Genomic DNA, 19,723 nt, shown 5'->3' on the forward strand with positions numbered 1-19,723 from the left:
CAGAACAGACCTCCCAGCACAGCTCCCTGAGATCCAGTTGACTCACAGGAGGGCAGGTATAGGAGGGAAAGCTTCAAGGCTATGCCTCTCATTCTCTTGCCTAGAATGGGGATGTCCCAGTAGGCTATCTAGAACCACAGAGAAGCTAGCTTCCCTTCACTATGCTTCAGTGCCTGCCTGAGTCCTCTGCCTTCACCAGCTGACCAAATGCTCCACTCACTTGCTGTCTCACTGGCCACCACAGCCAACCTTCTGACGGCCTCTCTACTGGAGACCTCATGGAAAGGCAAGGACAGAGCAGATGTTAACATCTGTATGCAGCATAGCTGCAATTCAGCCTTCTTCAACCAGGCCCAGTTGAGTGCTAGTCCCTTCAGGAAGTCACCTGGAGTGGTCCACCTTCCATGTCCTCACTCCTCTCGACCCCACTGCTACAGTTGGGTAAGCAATGGACAGGAGTCTACACTCAGCCTCAAACATGGAGGCCCCAACATGGCAGGTCTGCACACTGTCCCAAAGGGAATGTCTATAACTTCATTGTCATGTCAAGTATGGGATAAGAGGGCCCCTCCATCCTTCCACCCCTCTCTAATTGCTACTATTTCCCCCACCTCACAGGTAGTGGAAGGGAGGCACAGAGAAGTAATCTGTGTAAAGTCACACAGCAGGTAGACTGGGTGAGTAGCCCAGGTCACATGGCTTTATAGCTTGTATGATGGGTCACCAGGAGACACTGTAAGGCCAGGAACGGGAAACTGCCTTCAGAAAGCCAGTGAACCTTGAGACAGTGAGCAAAATGCTAACAGTGGAGACATTAACCTCTGAGCCTGAAAAATCAGAATAAGGTCTGACCTTCCAAAGTACAACTGCTAGCAGTCAGGAGTCCTGACTATCCTGCTGTGGCCCTGGACCCCTGTAATGCCATGAGGAGCATGTCCCTCCACTGATGTGGTATATCCCACGTTACCTCACACATGGCCTGACCTGAATGCCTCGATGAGCCGCTCCACTTTCTGAGCCTCCCCTTGGACTCGGATGTGTGCCTGGAACTTCCGGAGGGCTTCATCTAGCTCCATGGCAGAGAAGTCCATCTCGTCCACAACACAGCTGAAACACAGATGGATGGCCTGTGAGAGCAGCCAGGCCCATGGAGGTGGCACATCCAGTTTTACCACATGATGGGGATTGGACCTCAAAGAGCCAAAGGTCCTTGAATCTATGGGGACAGACAGACTGCCTCTGGGAAGCCTGCCCCTAAGATCCCCAGGCTTCTGAGGCATCTAGAGACCCCAGAGTTGTAGGAGGCATATGCTGTGTGCATGTAAGCCATTCTCTACCGAGGAGCTTAAAGGTAGGGCTGTTCTCCAATAGAGAGACCAGCACTGCAGTTCATATATCCCATGGGTACACAGTGGATAGCCCATGAAGAGAGCTCTCAGGTGCCTGACCAGGATGTGTGCCCAGGCAACAGACTTACTCTCATGTGGAGGGAACATGATTGGCAGGGGCCTCTCAAGAGCCACTTTGGAGACTAAGCCACCCTAGTGTGAAGGAGCAGGGACGGAGGGGAGACAGGCACACCTTTAATTCTGTGATGAGGCTGAGTAGAGAGGATGGGTTCTGGGAAGCATTTCCCAGAATGGTTTGGTGTCCACATCACCTCTGAAAGCAGCTGTAGCTACAAAGCTAAAGTGGACTGTGGCAGTATCATTAGACTGGGACTTGTCTCCACTCCTGGGCCCATTCAGGGTCCCAAGGAGAGCAGTAGACAGACAGAGTCTGAGCAATTCAGCTGCCCTCCAGGAGGCCTAGGAGGTGGGCTGGGGGGGCTGGCTACTTCCTGAGGCCAGTGCTATTTTCTAATGGGAGGAGAACAATGCAAGGATTTCCTGAGAGCAGAAATCCAGTAGGTGGGGGGTGGGTAGTGGGGCCTACAATGCTGTGGCGATGGATCTGCTTTCCCTGCAGCTTGCTGTGCTGACTAGTGAGAGGAAGGGGAAGAAACACATGAGGGCCATTGGGGAGGTCTGATGCACGTCCCTGGCTAAGAAGCGTCAACCTTCTGCTGCTGCCTGCTCTATGCCGGCCTCCACCAAAGCTTTAGTCCTTTATGTGTCTGGTCATGTCTATGTGCACATATGAAAATACAGGAAGGGTTTCTGCATGAGTGCATGTGTGGGTGTATTCGCACCCAGGCCCATAACTTAAGACCTTATTTCCTGTGTGAAAGAAGGACAGTACTGGCCAGCCCTTACATGGAGAGGCTGGGGCAGTAGTCCTTGTGTAGCTGCCTGAGATCACAGTACAGGGCACCCACTGCAAAACACCAGAACTCGTGACTCTGTCCCATCTCTGCTCCCGCTGTCCTCAACGGAGCACAGGGCTCAGCACATGGCAGGGGCGACCAAGTGCACCCTCCCCAGTACTGACTTCTCCCCTGAGCTCAGCATCTCTGCATTTCTGCCAGTTGTAAAATCTTATAGAACCAGGACTGGATGGATACAATCCTAGCAGAGGCAGCTAGCAGGTCACCTGCTCTGAGCTCCTACCATTACCCATCTATATATGTCAGGGAAGAGAGACTGTGGAGAAATTGAGGAGACAGTAAGCCCTGGGCAGGACCACTCACAACAGAAGCAGCTGGAGGACAAGCCCAGGAACCTTCCTCTCTGCAGTGCTTCCCATGGCCCAGTGTCACACATTCTAGCTTTCAGGGATGTTGGAGTGTGGTTGACTGCTGCCCACCAGGGAGATGGGGTGGTGGGTTAGGCATGGGCAGGGCTACTTGTCTATGTTGGATGGACAGTTGTCAGGCCAAGGTGGCCACACAGATGTGGGTCACCTGAAGTTCATATGTGATGATGGCAAGAGGCTCTGGGGATGGCGGTGGATGGAGGGATTGTGAGAGGGCGGTGGAGTTTATATTAGACCCAGCTGGCAATGTGTACCTACCTGGCAGTGTAGAGATATGTGGATTGGCATGGGGTATTGTTTTGGGCAAATAAGACTGGGTGGCAGACAAGGATGCAGTTGGGGGTGTATGTGTCTGTTTACGCAGCTCTCTATACTACTGGACTCACTCCCAACCTTAGACTCACCAACTGTGGGCCCAAAATAGAAAAAAAAATTTTTTTTGTCCATGGTGAACACACACCTTGCTTCTGCCATTACTCACTAAACCTCACAGTATACAACTGTCCATAGAGAGGATTGACATCATATGGGGATGATCAGTAACTCTGTTTGACAAATGGGCATTTTAGGATGTGTCCTGAGCATCTTGGGGTTTTGGTCTCTGCAGGACACATCCCAGGAAAGCAAACTTTATGTCCCAGCAAACAGCATGCCTGACACTGTACACGAGTAAATGTAGGTGATGTGGCATGTTGGGGATTCCATGGCTGACAGCATTTTGTGCATGTGGAATGGGGCCCTGACCCCCCAGACTTACTCGAGCACATCACGGTTGAACTGCTTCTGCCGGTTTCCCAGGAACTCACCGATCATCTGGCGGCTGAGGCCCTTGCGCTGCAGCAGGAAGTGGGCCACTCCCACTGGCGTGTCGGGCACGAAGCCGCGCTCAATGAGATACTGGATGCCCTTCTCAGGCTTCCTGGGTGGGATGAACAAGAAGAATGCTCAGTAATGACCGCTTGACCCCTTTAGTGGGGGAGGGGGTGGGACCTCTAATAGGTGTTCCATGTCCTCCCACTAAGTTTATCTATGCCAGTCCCTGGCCTTTGACCCCTTCTATGTGGCATGGGTGCTGATTTCAGAGTTCAAAAATGACTTCCTACCTTGTCTGGTTCCAAGTCCTTTACTCAACTGCCCAGATCCCATGCTAGCACTGGGGAGGCCCCTGTGGGGGCTGGAAACATGATTCTCAGAATTATCTATAGACACTTCTGCAAATTTGAAACACTGTGTCAGACTTGCTGCCTGCTCTTTCACATGGAAGCTGCTACTGACAGGTTAACAAGTAGAGATCTAAACACTGGACCATGATTAATGTGTGCAATCCCTGTGAGGACCCACCTTTACCGATTCAAAGTTGCTCCTACATACAGCTTAGCATGTCACCCTGTCACCCTGTGCACATACCACATACAGGCACACATACTCATGCACACACACACACACTCAGCTGCATGGCCTGCCTAGGTATAAGAACAGCTAACTCAAAGCTAGGGGTAGGAGGGGCCCCTGAGGGTAAGGGAGCCACAAATCTCAGCTACACCAGGTAGTTAGAGTCCCAGGCTTTACTAGGCTGGAAAAGCAGGAAGCAGCCTGCAAAGACGATAGCTCTTCCCTTATTGGTCCCCTTTCTAACTTTATTGTATATGCACACATTCATCCAATATGGGCCTAGCTGACACACCATAATTCTGGACCTTCCAGGGCTGTACAAATAGAAGACTTACTGAGAGCTCAATGGAAGAGGAAGAGGAAGAGGAAGAGGAAGAGGAAGAGGAAGAGGAAGAGGAGACAGAAGACTGCCACAGTAAGGAAGGGGAGTTACCTAGAGGTAGTCTCCGGGACTAGAGAATAGGCTAGTAAGCAAGAAGACTTATTCCTGCCTCAGCCAGAGAAGTGGGACTCCAGCTTTGAGACTTGCTAGAGGCCTGCTCCTCTTGCCAGAGAGGATACCCCAAATTCTCTGAGAACTCTAAATTGTTCTCAGCTGGCACCCAAAGCCTACTGGGAACATAGGCATGTAACCCCTGCCATCTCTGCTTGGTAAACAGAAGTCAAACCCACTGCAGACCCAGAGGTAAAACACTACAAACCTCTTGCCAACCTGTGGCTATCAAGGGCATCAGAGAGTACTGCCCCATCCAAATAGTCACTTCCACAGCATATAGTTTCCTTATTTTCCTCTCTGTGTCTGTACTCACCCCCACCCCTCCTGAAAGGAAGCAGGACAAGAAGCCAGCTGGAGACAGAAAATGTCTCTACCTACTGACAGCTTCACCAGGACCATCCAGGCCCTGCAAAGAAGTACCTACCCAGTACCAGGAAGCTTTGTGCTGAGAACACTGTGCTGCAGAAACAGATGCTAGATGTCAGGCTTCACCAGAGGCTCTAACACTGGCCCTGCTGAAGCCAAGACCCTGGGAATGTGTCTGGGGCAGCACTACTGGGTTAAGTGAATCCCCTATCCTTGCCAGGCTGTGGTCTCACTAGCTAGATCCTCAGGGGCTCAGGAAACATACAGGGCAGATGCAGCAGGTACAGACAAAGCCTATCTATACCTGCTCTAGCTCCAGAGCAGGGCATATTACCTTCGACACCTGGCTCTGTGTGTGTGTGTGTGTGGGGGGGGGGTGGCTGAGGTCCAGGGAAAGGAAGGGAGGGGTATTCTGATTCAGACAGGTTTCTTCCTCTGTGTGTGTGTGTGTGTGTGTGTGTGTGTGTGTGTGTGGCAACTGAGGGTCCAGGGAAGGGAGGGGAGGGTTATTCTCTGATTCAGACAGGTTTCTTCCTACCCCCAGCCCCTGACTTCCTGTCTGTCTTTATGTAAACCTGAGCCCTCAGTTCATTAGCAGGGAGGTCCTATTGTCACAGGATGACATGAGTGAGTTTGCAAACAGCTGTATAGATGAGTCTCAGGGTATATGTCCTGCTCTGGAGATCCACCATAGACCACTTGGAGCTATGCAGAACCCCTAGGGCCAGGCTGGCCATTGGATCACAGTGGCTTCCTTTCCCTCTGTCCAGTCACTAAGAGCTGTTAAGGGGTGAGGTGCCAGCCCAAGTACACCCAGCTGTGTGCCCATAAAATGGTGAGACCAGGTACATTCCCTTATCCCAGTCAGTAGAGGTCTATTCTATCTCCTGAGTAGGACAAAACAAATACCAGTGTTTATTGGTCCCTTGACAGCAGTGACCTGGCACAGCTGGTAATGAAGTAGCCCGAGATGATCTGGTCCATTCCCCACACCCATGATACACTGCCCGGCTTTGGCATTCTCTTACTTCTTTGCCTGTTCCCATACACACAGGTCCATGATATCAGGACTCCTAGCCAGGCTCCTCTGCCCAGGGAAGTGGGGATGTTCTATGGGGTGTGAGGCTATGGCATCTCCCTGAGCACATACACTTCAGAGGTTAAGGTGCCAGGCATAGTGAGCTGCTGGCATGGCAAAGGGGGCTGGGAGCCTAAGTGGGAATAGGCCCGTGAGTACAGAAGATAGGGCCTTTCCAGGGAAGTCCTAGGGATGCTCTCTAAGTAGAGGTCCATGGAGAGGTTGCAGCCTGGGGCCCACAGGCTGTCCCAGGTTGGCTGGCACTGGGAACTGGGGGAGGGAAGAGGAAGGGTAGTCGCATAGCAGGATGAATGGGCATAGAGGCCTGCATGCTTAGAACAGGATGAGTAAGGGCCAGTTACTAGAAGGTTTCCTTGGCTAGTCTGAGGGCTCAGAGCCAGGGCACTTTACTACCAAGCCAGGGGTCCTCTAGCACCCAGTCATTGCACAGAGGAGCAGCAGGGTGCAAGACAACTTGGTTTCTGCTAGTGTGTGTGTCTGTGTAAGCTTGTGTGTGGTGGTCAGGCATACAGGCAGAAAGGGGGCAGACTCATAATCCTTGACAACTACTACTTGTGATCCAAGCCTGGGGTAGGAGGGACTGACCCTATATGGATGTCACAGAACAGAGGAAGCCACAGTCCCTGTGGCTGAGGAACAGGGATTAGTGTAAGCCACTTTGAGGAGTGGGTAGACCGAGGGGACAGGCTGTGATGAGAGGTAGCTCCAGGGCTCAATGACAGCCTCTGAGAGGCTTCCTGCAGGAGTGACTACCTCACACTGGCCTCCACGCAGTAGGACAGCCATTTTGCTGGATATGAATGCTGTATAGCCTCTGCTGTGGGCAACCTTGCCGTTCTTCCCACACCAGAGGGAGGCAATCCCTGCCCTATGTAGATGTGGTGGCCTCTATTCAAGCTTCCCTTATAGAAGGAAGCCATTGGCCTGGTCTGATCTTTGAACTGTAAGCAGAGGGGCGTGCCACAGTCCCCTTTGGCTATCTGCCATAGGCCAACCAAGTCCCCACCCTCCAAAACCATGTTTTCCCATTGGTGTGTGAGGCAGGGTGGGTTCTGGTTCTGGAGCCAGAGAACAGGAAGCCTGGGCTTAAATCTCAGTTCCATTTACTGGCTGGGGACCCTGAGGCAAGTCACTTAACCCCTCAAGGACCTTTGTATCCTAGGAATGACTGGGTCACCTGGAAAGAATGAAACAGGAAGTTCAAGCTAGGAGCTTCCATCAAGCCCCTGGGAACTGTACAGACTGCAAGGAGGGAACAGGCCAGGTCTGAGCAGGACCAACCAGAGAGGGACACCACAGCAGCCTGGATAAAGTATGGTTTCAATTGCATGGTTGGAGAGACTGGGACCTTCTGAGGAGGAGCTGCATAGGGAATCAGGAGGGTTCCTGGTGGAGGGAACTACTCCCTTTAGTGACAACAAAATGAGAAGCCAGAAGAGTCAAATTTCTCAGCTCCAGTGTGCCCAGCAAGACAGTGACAGGCCTTTACATATTCTGTTGTTTTAGGAAGCCTCCAAGCCTCCCTGAGCCACCACGAGACACCACAATGGAAAGTCAGTCCATACTGCAAGGACCTAGCAGCGAAAGTGTTGGCTTCTGCCTCTGCCTCACCCACTTCTGTCTGTGTCTGAATGTAGGGGTCTTTCTGAACCAGGCAGAAAGTGAGCAGTGAGCCCGCTCACAGTTCCACCCAGCTGTCTACTTCCAGCTCTGGCAGGCCTGCTTTCTCTAAGTCTAGGCCAGCTTTCCTAGACATCATGTTGGTTTAGACTTCAAGTGTGACTATACTTCCCTCCACTGGTCTCTTTGATCTCCTGTCATTTCGCTACAACCTTCAGTGACAACAGAAGCTATGGATGGCTCTGAGTGAGGACAAGAATGAGACTGTGAAATGACCTTACAGAGCATGAATATTTGCCCACCTCTCCCACAGCCAGCTGCACAGGGCCAAGAAAAACCTCCAAGACTGAGCTGATCCTGACAGCAGCCACCCATAGAACCTCCTGGGATGGCAGCTGTAGGCCAGGCCTTGGCCCCTTTGTCTCGAATTCTGTCCAAGTCCTGGGAAAAAGGACCCACACCCATTTTTCAATTGTGCCAAGGCTCAAACATGGGAATACACTCCAGGTCTTGGAGTAGATCAGTGGTATAGTTGGTCCCCTTCTGCCTGGGGTTTCTGGATTCCTGCCGTCTCCTAGAGCTGCCTACCAGATGTGCAACTGGGGCCTGGACAGGGGCAGGACAACAGGAGGTGGCATAGGCTCCCTAGAGAGGCCCTCCCAGCTTGCCTCTCTTTCTTAGCACTCCCGTTTCATCTTTTTCTCTGGCTCTCTCACTGTGGGGCACCATGCAAGCCTCTGCAGACCCCTCTGGAGGGATGCTCTGGACAGATAGGTACCTCACTTGTTAGGGAAGTATTAGGATCTATGTGTCCTGGAGGGTTCTCAGAAGGTGTGCAGGCAAGGGTAGGGCCTGGAGAGATGGCAGTAGTAAGGGGAGAAGACCTGAGACTTTCAGGAGAACCCCAAGCAGTGGTAGAAGAGACAAGCAGGGGGCAGAAAACTGGTAGTAAAGTCAGAGGGGAATGGAGGTTGTTGGATCTTATGGATAGAGACCAAGCATGGTACTGGGACTGCTGAGGACCAGTAAAGGCCTGGCTCAAACTCCAGGGCCTAGGGCAAAGCAGTTATAGTCCAGACAAGGCCACCAGGGCTCTCAGATTTATCCCTGGAGGGGCCCCGGGATTTTGTGAACTAAACCTGGAGCTACCAGCCATTACTGAGATCCAGAGCTCTTTCCCTCATCTATAGAAGAGCCTTAGAAATAGAACAAAAGGCTCTAAGACTGGCAAACAGGTTATGGCTTGTTTAACTGGCAAATTTACAGCAACACAGAATCTCCAAGGCACCCTGACCTGGTATCATGGCTGAGTGAAGGAGGAAACTGAAGCTGAGTGCTTGCTTACTAGGGAGCGAGACAGGCACCAGCCAGAGCCTTAGAGTCTATCCCACATGGAACCTGACTGGCTCCTGCCAGTGTCACCAGCTAGATCTCAGAACCAGAGCTGCTGCAGCTGTCCCTTTGGGCTCTAGACTGGCCTGGCCTGTTTCACAGCTATGCACCTATCCTGGTTTCCAATAACCACATGTGGCTAGTGCCCCTGGAGAGCCAAGTTAATTTTCATTAGTTTTAATTAATGCACACCTCTAGGTTGGGCCTTCCAGTTCTAGGTTGTGTCGAGCAGTATAAAGAGCTATCTCTTCAAAGTCACCTCCAATCTGGAGGTGGCTCCAGTTTCCCCAGAAGGTTCTCAATGAATCGAGTCTAAAATTCATGAGGAACAACTATCCATGAAGAGTGTGACAATGAAGGGGTCCTTGTCTTAAAATATCAATGACACATGAGGAGTTGGGGAGATGGCATTCACATGCATAATAAATGGGTACACACATGTGTATCAGCACCTGCACACTCACACATGCACAGCAGATATATGAAAATGTAATGGTTAGACCTGATAGTAAGGGTTGGTATATGGCTCAGCAGTAAACATTTGCTTAGCCTTTGCAAGGCCCTGCGTTCAGTCCCCAGCAGGGCAAAACAGTTAGAAGAATAAAAAACAAAACATAAAAAGAAAAAGCAATTTCAAACACAAAGGCACTGATGACCACACTAAATAAAATTAAACATTTCCACTAGATAAGAGCAGTGCTAATTAGATTCTTCCCAGGGTCCTTTTCATTGTGTTCATTATATCTAGAAGAAAAACCCCAAGAAAAAAAGACAATAAAGATAAATAGCTAGCAGGAGACATACTTATAATTCTGAAAGAGTCATCCTTTAGAAGGCCTCATGATGGCATAGCCTAAAGAGTGACAAATACTGAACATCAGGAGGCCAAGGCAGGAGGGTCATAAGTTCAAGGCCTGCTGGGGCTGTACGGAGAGTCCCAGGCCAACCTGAGCAATTCAGTGAGAGCCAGTCTTAAAATATGAGGACTGGGGATGTAGTTTGGGGACAAAGTACTTCCCCTTGGTCTTAAGTTAAAGGCCTAGAACTGAAAAAAAGGTGCAGCCAATGGAGAAATGACAGCATGTTACCTAGAAGGTGTGCCATAAAAACCCATAGGACAGGGCTGACTCCAGTCAGCAGAAAATGCAAATTACAACAATCCACACTGTGCCTGGAGGAAGCTGGGCAATACTAAAAGGAGTGGGTGGGGAGCAAGCACTGTCAGATCCAGGGATGGGAAACAGGTATAACCCCCTTTAAACATGAACTTGACAGTTCTGATGCCAAAGAAAGTCTCTACCCAGGAGCCTGAATTCCACTGAGAAGGTGCTGGGACAGTCCATATAGTGTCATGCTTCCAGAGACATAAAGAGGCTGAAGCAATGGCCAAATAAATAGGGCCCACTAGCCAGCCAGCCTAGCTAAATCACTGACTTCCAGGGTTAGAGACTCCAGCCCAGAGAGTAAGATGAAGAATGCAAGAGGACACATGACATCAACCCCTGGTCCCTACCCCATGTGGCACACAGGAATGAAGGACCATATAAGTAGCAAGCAAGACTTTCAACAGCCAGCCATTATGAAGTCCTAGGTCAAAGTCATCTAGCACAGGCCAAAAGTGACGACAGGCAGGTCAAGTAATAGCAATGCATATGTTTGTCCTTGTACTCTTCACGTACCAAGCTTGCATGCTTACAGTCTGGAAGGAGGCGACATCAGTACCAGCCCTGTTTCACAGATGTGAAAAACACAAAATAGGCCCACAGACAAAAAGACCTGGATAGGCTTGGGGAGACAGTTCAGTCATCAAAGAGCTTGCTACATAATTACAGGGACCTGAGTTTGATGCTCAGCATCCATGCAAAAAGCCGACCATCCCAGTCTTGGGGAGGCAGAAACAAGAGGACTAACCCTAACCCTAACCCTACGGCTTACTAGCCAGCCAACCTAGCTGAATCACTGATTTCAAGGGTTAGTTAGAGACCCTATCTCAAAACATAAGGTGAAGAATGAAAGAAGACAAGTAGGATCTCTCACATACGTGCATACACACACGTAACACGCTTGCGCAAGAGCTCCCACAGTCAAAGATGATGCATCCTTAACTGTAAGGCTTTCGTTGTCAGGAAGGATATATTTGTGTTTCACATGTAATTAAGTAATGATAGATTGAGAAAGAATCTACAAAGGCCATAGCTGGTTGGCCAAGGAGATTGTTTCTTTTGCCTCCTGTACTGTATTGCTGGCCTCCACCCATCCACTCTGCTTAACCCCCATTACCCAGGGCTGAGAGGCAGTCCTGGAGCAGGGCAGTGTATAGGAATAGCAAAGCCAATGTAGGACAGATGGACTAAGCAGGACACAGTTGTCAGTGACCTGTGGGTTCTGGCTGTAGCTTGCACAGTGGTGAGTTGGCTCCTATATGTAGCAGGCCACAGGTAAGGGAAGAGGTTACAGGAACCCTCTCTTGGTAAATGTGAGGAGTCTTAGACTCAGCTCCTAAAGGCCTCAATGAGGGCTACATACTATATCCCTCTTACCAGGCCCCTCTTACCCACTCCATCTGTACTGCTAGGGATGCTCAGAATCATGCCATCCTAGTTTTGGAGGAGCTGCAGGAAACAGCAAGGTGTGGCTCAGATGTGGCTGGCCCCCACTGTGCCCCACTACCCTCCTGTGGCCTTTCTGGGAAACTACTAGGCTATATGCTTGTAACCAGAAGGCAGGCTAGTCACATGCTTTCCAGGTTCACAAGCCCCAGGGAGACCAGGCTGGCTTCTGATGACCCCAAATCCCAGAGGCCCGAGGGAAGGAAATAATGTAAAATCTCAGGTTAAACAAGAGCTGCCAAGGTCCCCTCAGAGGGTGTGCTCAGCCCTCCCCACTTCCCATGCTATTTTTGACCCTGCTAAGAATAGCTTGCTTTAAATATCCATCTCTTACCACAGCGTGGCTCTCAGGGCTGCCGGCTGCACCTTCCCTGAGCCCCTCCAAAGCAGCCATGCAAAGGACCCAGCCCACAGCTCCCCTACCTTGCCTTTTCCCCAGGCCCCCACACAGACTTGCTACCGGCTTGTTCTAAGACCTTTGTGCTTTACATCAGCCCTGAACATTTGAGGCTCAGCATTTGAGGCTGAGCCAGCTATGGGGACACATGTGTGGACATGATGGATAGGGATTTACCACAGAAAAGTCCCTGTTCTGCTGTCTAGTTCATGAACATCTGCCACCTCCATAAGTGGCCCCTGGAAGGAACTGGGTCTCCTAGGATTTAAAGCTGCTCTAACCATAAACATGGTGCAACATACTGCCTTAGCCTTATAAAGGCTGCCTTAAATTTCATCCTTGGTAAGGGTGTGGGTAGAGGCTCACAGTAGGAGGGAAGATGGATTCATCTCTTGCCAGTCCTGCCTGGGCCCAGGGGTATGATTGTGAAAGCCCATGTGGGTCCTTCCTCCATGCATGAAGCGGGGGAACTCACTTGTTGAAGAGATTTAGGCCAATTCGGTAATGCCTCTTACGGATGACATCGTTGCTGAAAGCTGGAGAGTCCCAGCTGTTGCGGGTCTCCTTGTGGTATGTCTGCTTGCTGAGTGTCTGTTCCCGCAGGCTGTCCCGTGATGAGGACTCAGAGCTGCAGTTTATGGTGTCATTGGAGTTGGAGGTGCTGTTGATGCTGTCATTGTCCCCATCTGAGTAGTCAGACTCAGATTTGCTCTGCCGGTTGGCTGAACCATTGATGGCTAGGTGACTCTCAAGAGGTCTGGGGGGCCGAGGCCGCAATTCAGGTTCCTCCCTGGGGAGGCCTTTGGGGGGGCCACCGTGGGGGCCATGCTTGGGGCTGCCCTGCTGCCCACCGAGGCTGCGCTCATAGGCACTCTGCCTCTTGAGTGAGCTGCGATCTGAGCGGTCACTGAGTTCCACGGAGCTATCACTGGGTGGCTCAATGGTAAGCAGGGGCAGGTGCTCCACCCGCAGCCGTGGCTCTGGCCGCTCCAGTGATGGTGTGCTTCGGCAGCTTGTGTCCGTGTCAGCCTTGTCCTCTTTGTGGGCCAAGGCCCAGTAGTCCTGGGCTGCACCCCCAGACCTCAGCCGCAGGTCCGACTCTGTGCTGGAGGGCCGATCGCCAGCCTGTGAGAGTGGAAGCGGTGGTGACAGCTCTTCCTCATCAATGTAGAGGGTCACATCACTATACGAGGCTGTCATCTCATCCAGTTTGCGGTGGTCCATGCCATGTAGACCTGGTTTGGGCTCAGTGTCCCGAGCCCGGGCCGTGTCTGAGGCTGGTACCTCCTCACTGTGTAGGCTGCGGCAATTGAGGGCATCATCGATGGATTCAGCCAGGGATTTCACCTGCCTGGAGAAGGCATCCTCCAGTTCCGTGATGGCATCTGCAAAGTCACTGGAGGGGGCTGGAGACTTGAGGGCTGGGTCACTAAGGTCTCCACATTCTGATGGCACCAGGGCCCCCAGCTGGGAGCCATCATTAGTCACAGAGACCTGCTTTCCCTCAAAGTAGGAGCTGTGCACCTTCTCGGGGCCCTCAAAGGAGAACTGCATCCTCATGTTGGACAGCACAATGCGACGTGACATGCGGTTCTCCGACATGGAGCTGCGCAGGCGCTCAAAGTTCTTGTTCATCTGGTATTGGCGGAACGCCGTCTGGATGGTGCGGGCTGCATGGCGGGTCACGAGGCGTCCCCCATACTTGCGTTCTAGCATTTCCACCTAGTGAGGTAAGAAGAGGAGAATGTGAGCCCTGTGTGATGACACAAAGATAGACAGCTATGCTCTTCTATGCTCCATAGGGATATAACCTGGGATGTTCTTACCATATTCCCAAGTGGTTTAAAACAGCAGCTTGGGGCTGCTGAGGATTTTCAGTGTCAAATGGGATAAGTGCCAGGATAAGACAAGATTGGGTAAAGGTGGCGGTGCACAGATGCTGAACATCCCAACACTTCTGGTCATAGAAGCTGTGGGCCCTGGAGGTCAAGATGCATCTACAGATGTCACCTGTAGAGCCTGAAGTATGAGCAGTTAGAACCTTGCCAGGGTCTTGGCTTGACCCTGGCTCTGTCTCCCATCAGCTCTGGATGAGTCTTGGAACCATGAAGCTCCCCATTTCCTTATCTGTGATGCAGGGCAGCAGTAGGACCCTTTCTAGTGCTTTGGTAAGTTCACAGTGATGAGCCAAGTGCTTGGCACAGGCCATGGGCATCTGGCTAAAGACCTCAGCCCCATTCCTAGGTTGTAGTTGTGAGGTCTCTATCCTTGCTACATAGATGGCTGATTGATAGGGGGAAGACAGGTCTGGCTCTCCTTTGCCCTACAGCCCTGAGTGCAGATGGGTGCACAGCTCGTGAAGTGGGAGGGATGTTGGGCAAGCTCTCAGGCACCTCAGCTCAGCATCTCTCAAGAGTAACCCACAGCCTCCTGAAGTCCCAGCCTAAGAGCTAATCCTGAGTCCTGATCCTGGGTGAACAGGAAACACACTCCTTCAGCTACAGCCTGTCTGTAGGAATCAGCAATCTAGCTGCAGTCTCTAGCTGTTGGGGCATGGCTTTATTTATTCGGGGATGGGGAGAGGATTCAGGTCCCCAGGAGGAGGTGAAACCCTGATTCCACCTGTCTGGCACTGTGGGCAATCACCTCATCATGCAATGCAAAAGGGCAACATACAAGGTCCCTGCCTTGGAGAGGCAGAGAATGTGTGAATTAGACAGATGCACTAGAGACATAAAGCAAACCCAGGGCTGTGGTCCACATCTGGGAGAGGACTCTCTGCAACCCATCTCAGGGCCTCCAGGAAGCTGAACTAGAGAATTCTCAGGACACCAGGCCCAGTTGAGCAGAGAAGGGGCTCCAGGGTTTCTCCCTCAGAGACGGCTGTACTACCATATCAACAAACAAAACTACTACTGGCTGAGTGGTCATAGAGCTCAGGGTCAGAAAACCCTCAGTCGATCCTGGGAAACCCTCTTCCTTCTCTCAATCCCTGCCCAAGAAGGCCTTGGCCTGGAATCCCTGCCAAGGGCTTCAAAGACACCAGAGTCACCAAAGCTTACTCCATAGCCTTCCCTGATGTCTGGACCTTGGGGATTAGGCAACCATCTGCTTCTCAAGTTCCCCAAGTTTGTGTGTATTGTGTTGAATGATGGCTCATTTAGGAGGGCAGAAGTGGGCTCTGGAATGAGTCACCAAAGAAAGCTCCTCTCTGTCTCTCCTAAAAGTGGGGATTTGTTGACCCAGTCCCACTCTTTCTTACTCTTGAACTCACCATAGCTATTCTGCCTTCTGGTCTGGAAGTGACATGAGGCCCTGTCTATAGCCCTTAAGGGACCGAGAGGAGGGAAAAGCAAGTAACACTTGCTACCCCATGGGATATGGGGGACTGGACCACACACTCACACAGTTCTTACCTTACTGAGGGATTCCACTATCCCTGTTCTCAGATGGCAGGAGAAAAGCCAGTAGCCAGGCATCACAGTCAGTGCCAGAGAGGCTGGTCCTGTGCCAGGGCTCACCTCTATGGGCTTACTTGCTGAGGATTGTCTCAAAGAAGTATACATGAGAATCCAGAGGACTTGCCTTCCACAAAGCACAACTGCCACCACTCAGAGACCTGAGATGGTCATTCCCTAATCCCTAGGCTGGCCTCCTGCTCTCAGGAACAGGGAAGGACAAGGACAGACGGTTGGGTTAAGGAGAATGCATCTGAGTTTTCAGTGACTCCACCTTCCCCTCACAACTCTCGTGTCATCCCCTCCTTCTTTCACTTTGCTTGCCAGGATGCTCAGTACAACATGGAAAATGGCATGGCTGCTGATGTTAATGCCTTTTGCCTCTTCCAACTCTTCCCTGCCATCTTTTTTTGTATCTCACACACAAAGACACACCAAGAATGACACACCAAGGTAGTTCTTGTCCCAGAACCTTGACACATACTGTTAGCTCTTATCCAAATGCTCAGTTTTCAGGCCAGCTACCTTCATCTGACACAGCCAACACTCAGAGTCCCTCTACTACTTCCTCTAGAATTGTAACCCCCAGGGTCTGTGTCACTTCCTGCAATGAAAATGTCTTAACTGCTGACTTGCTTGTCCATCCACTGTCCAGGAATGTTGCTCAGGTACTGCAGCCTCATTTGCAGGCTGTCCCCATCCTATGATTTGGCACAAGGGGGAAATTCAGCTATGGGTGGGATGAAGGTGAATAGCTGCATTATCTGTGGCATTGCTACAGTCTGGATGCCATCTCAATCCTGTCCAATTCTATTTCATGGTCCTGTGTGGAGGACTTCTATAACAAACTCTTCAGGGACCATTCTGAATCTAGGCAGAGCTGAGACACTCAACGGAGGCCTAGCAAAGTAATCTAGGGCCACAGCTGTCAGGGAATATCTGCTACCAGCCAGTCTCCTTGTGAATCTCAACTATGAAGGTAGCTGGCCTGGGAGGAGGATAAAGCATGTGAGCAGAGGGGAACAGGGGTATCACCACAGGTATGAGAGATCAAGATCGAGGGATGTCTGCCAAGAGAGAAGATCCACCTGAGGGCATCGTGCACTGAGGAAGATGGGGCTGCATAAGCTTAGACCTCTGTGACTTCAAGAATAGAGGCCCTTGGAGAACAAATGGAACAAAGTGGCCAGCAAACATGGGAAGGAGGGAGAGCACAGCACCTGTGGGTGGTGGGAAGGGGTCCCGGTGTTAGCCCATGGGACTGCATGGGAGGCATGGAACCTGCTCAAAAGAACAAGGCTCAGGGCTATGGAATACTGACCAGGTGTTCTGTTTGTTCCTACACATTCCTGCAGTTCAGGGATCTCCTGAAACCTGGCATTGCTCAGAGACACAATCAAACAGCAGCCAATTCACTACTGGGTACCTGCACCATGAAGATTTGCTCTGCTCACAACAATCCCAAAAGTGGGTTAGGCCACCTGATCCTTGGGTCTGAGGCCTGAGGAAGAGCTGCAGCATTCAATGCAGACATCTTCTAAAGCAGAGATACTGTGGCACCATAGCCACAGGGGAATATAACAAGTAGCCCCCCTTCCTCAGGCCTTTCTTGGACCCTAAGAACCTCCATGGCTACCTTGGCAACCTGCCTCCACTTCGTGGAGGTCCTACTGGGCCATGACACTCAGTTACCCAACACAGGCCCCATATCCTGCAGTGAGGGATATTGAGACCTACAAAGGCAAAATTTGAAGAGGGCTCTATATAAGTCCCCAGAAAGGATGTCAGTGCCCCTGACCATCAGTGTAAATCCCTTCCCACATTTCAGCAGAGTTGGGCTGGGAAAGGCTCTGAACGAAGTGGAGGCAGGGATCCCCTCTTCCTCAGATGTGCACACCAGCTGGTATCTGGAACCCATCACCAAGAACATCAGGCAGCTGAAGCCTCATGCCATTTGGGAGACCATGGATAGTGGGCAGGGACCCCTGCCACCTACCTGCTTGTCTTGCAGATCTGAAGAGAGCTCATAGCTCTCAGAGAGTGACCGAGAGCGCTTGATGGCCTCCTCCTCAGCCTGCTTGCGCAGGACTGAGGTCGAGTGCTGCAGCCGGGGCCTCCGTGTGCGCTGTTGTGGTCCTGGCCCTGCGTACAGCCCATAGGCGCCCACTGATGTGTGCTCGTAGTGGTCTGGACTCAGGCTGGAACCAGGTACCAGGGGACCCTGATGGTAGGCTGAGGGGCTGTCCAGCGATGTGCCAGTCTCGCTGCTGGGGGCCTCGCCCTCAACACTGCAGAGGAGAGAAAGAAGGGGCACATGCTGAATAGGAACGCAGAACCTGGGGAGCAGGTGAGGAAGAGCGCCCCCAACCCCAGGTAGCCAGGGCTCCACAGAGCCCTTTGTTCTCCATCTTCCTGGAGCTTCTGAACAAATTGCCTGTTCTAACATCTGGTATACTGTACTGTAGGCGCTGGCTTCCCAACCAAAAATATCAGCCCTCCAAAGGCAAGAGGTTTTGATCCACTGTGCTAATGGCCCTCAGCACTTAGAACAGAGCCTGGCCAGTGCTATGTGCTCAGTATGTTTTGAATAAACAAGAACATCACCTCTCCTGCCACTTGAATTAAATGTAGGACTGGTTTTGTACACCCATATTCCCATAACTACATTTAAACATAGGATCTTTTAAAATTATTTTTTCTTTATAAGTGTTTTGTCTGCATGAATGTATTTGTCTGTGCCTGCTTATCTCCCAGAACCCTACCATGTGTGTGCTGGGAACTGAACCCAGGTCCTCTGCAAGAGTGAATGCTCTTCACAGCTGAAACATCTCTCTAGCACCCTGGAGATAGTGTCATAGAAATGAAAGACATTAGGGTGGACTGAACTGGTATCCTAAGAAGGTGAATGCAGGATATAGCATGTACAGGGGAAGACAGTGAGGTCATGAGGAGAAGGTGGCACACTAAGGAGAAAGGCTCAGAAGACAGTCAGGCCACACCTCCATTGCAGACTGGCAGCCTCGAGAGCCTGCAGATAATGAAGGCCTGCGAGTGAAGTCCACCTCTGGCATTTGTCATGGCAAGCTTGGAAGCAAACATGATGTAATAAAAATATTTTAAGTTTTAAAACTCCCTAAAAGAGGAATTGTGACTCCCTGTACAGGTGATGAAACTGAGATTCCCCATAAACACTGTCCCAGGTACCACTGGTAGAAAATGGTGTCCCTTCACCTCACTGCCTATAGTCCCACAGAGCATCTTCATGCCAAGCAGGAGCAAGGCCAACTAATGGGGACAGAGGGACTGGCTGCTGACTCATCCTAGCTCTGGGCCTGGAACATTCTATTCTGCACAGATACTGTTTTTTCTCTGCAGTTGCTTTTCAGTGTGGGATGGGGAGAAAAAGGAGACACTGATTTGAAGAGTTTCTAACACAAGCCCTCATCCTTTGCCAAGCTTCCTGGCCCTGTGAGACCAGACACCCGGGTGCTGGCAGGACTCTAAAAGCCCTGTAGTCCCTGGGGCAGGGTGGAGGGTCTCTAGAATGGGCACAGAGAGAAAAGAGAAGGGCCCCACCCAGGCTTCAGTCCTTCCCAATGTCTGCTTTTCAGACAAATAAGGAATGTCTCTGCACTAAGCAGCCTGGCAGAAAGGCTGCCCCTGCCCAGTTCTGCTAGAATCCTGTTGTTTGTACTCCAGAGGGTCCATCCCAGGGTGGGGCCTGTGGGAAGGAGCCTGAAGCAGGGAGGACCAAAGCACTCTGCACCAGGGACAGCAGCAAATCTCAGCACCTGCTTTCTGGTCCATAGCTAAGAAACTGGGCTTCTGAGCCAGCAACTGCCTCTGCCTTCAGGGACAGGCAGTTGAACCTCCTAACATGCCCCTGTGGATAAAGTATGACAGCCATTCTTTGAGGAAGACCTGGATCAGGAGTTGGGAGACATGCTTTACCTGGCTCTGCCTATAGGTTTTCTTTGAGTAGTATTAGCAGCTTAGTCTAAGAAACACCACCCTTTAGGCTCTCTGGCTTCCACTGAGCCACTGGGATCTATGTGTGTGTAGGGGAGAGTCGGGGTGGGCAGAGAATGTTAATCTGAAAATTCCCTTACAGTTTACTGAAGCCTGGGCTAGCATTTTTCATTAAATGCTCAGAATTTCAACCAACTGTCATGAGGAGAGAGTAAGTCCCATTAGAAATTG

General features: G+C 51.2%; 1 protein-coding gene across 22 annotated transcripts in view; it reads right to left on the reverse strand.

The window, feature by feature from the left end:
- Iqsec1 (IQ motif and Sec7 domain 1) overlaps positions 1–19,723 on the reverse strand; it is a 328,885-nt gene that overhangs the window by 17,444 nt on the left and 291,718 nt on the right. For all 22 annotated transcript variants that reach the window (XM_030255340.1, XM_006505983.4, XM_006505991.4 and 19 more), the window contains 4 exons: positions 17,520–17,811; positions 12,541–13,787; positions 3,452–3,613; positions 985–1,107 (listed from right to left, as the gene is read on the reverse strand). In XM_030255340.1, coding sequence (XP_030111200.1) covers positions 985–1,107; positions 3,452–3,613; positions 12,541–13,787; positions 17,520–17,811 — 1,824 coding nt within the window. The remainder of the gene's footprint in view (positions 1–984; positions 1,108–3,451; positions 3,614–12,540; positions 13,788–17,519; positions 17,812–19,723) is intronic.

Source organism: Mus musculus, chromosome 6 (genome assembly GCF_000001635.26).
Source record: "Mus musculus strain C57BL/6J chromosome 6, GRCm38.p6 C57BL/6J".
NCBI lineage: Eukaryota > Metazoa > Chordata > Mammalia > Rodentia > Muridae > Mus > Mus musculus.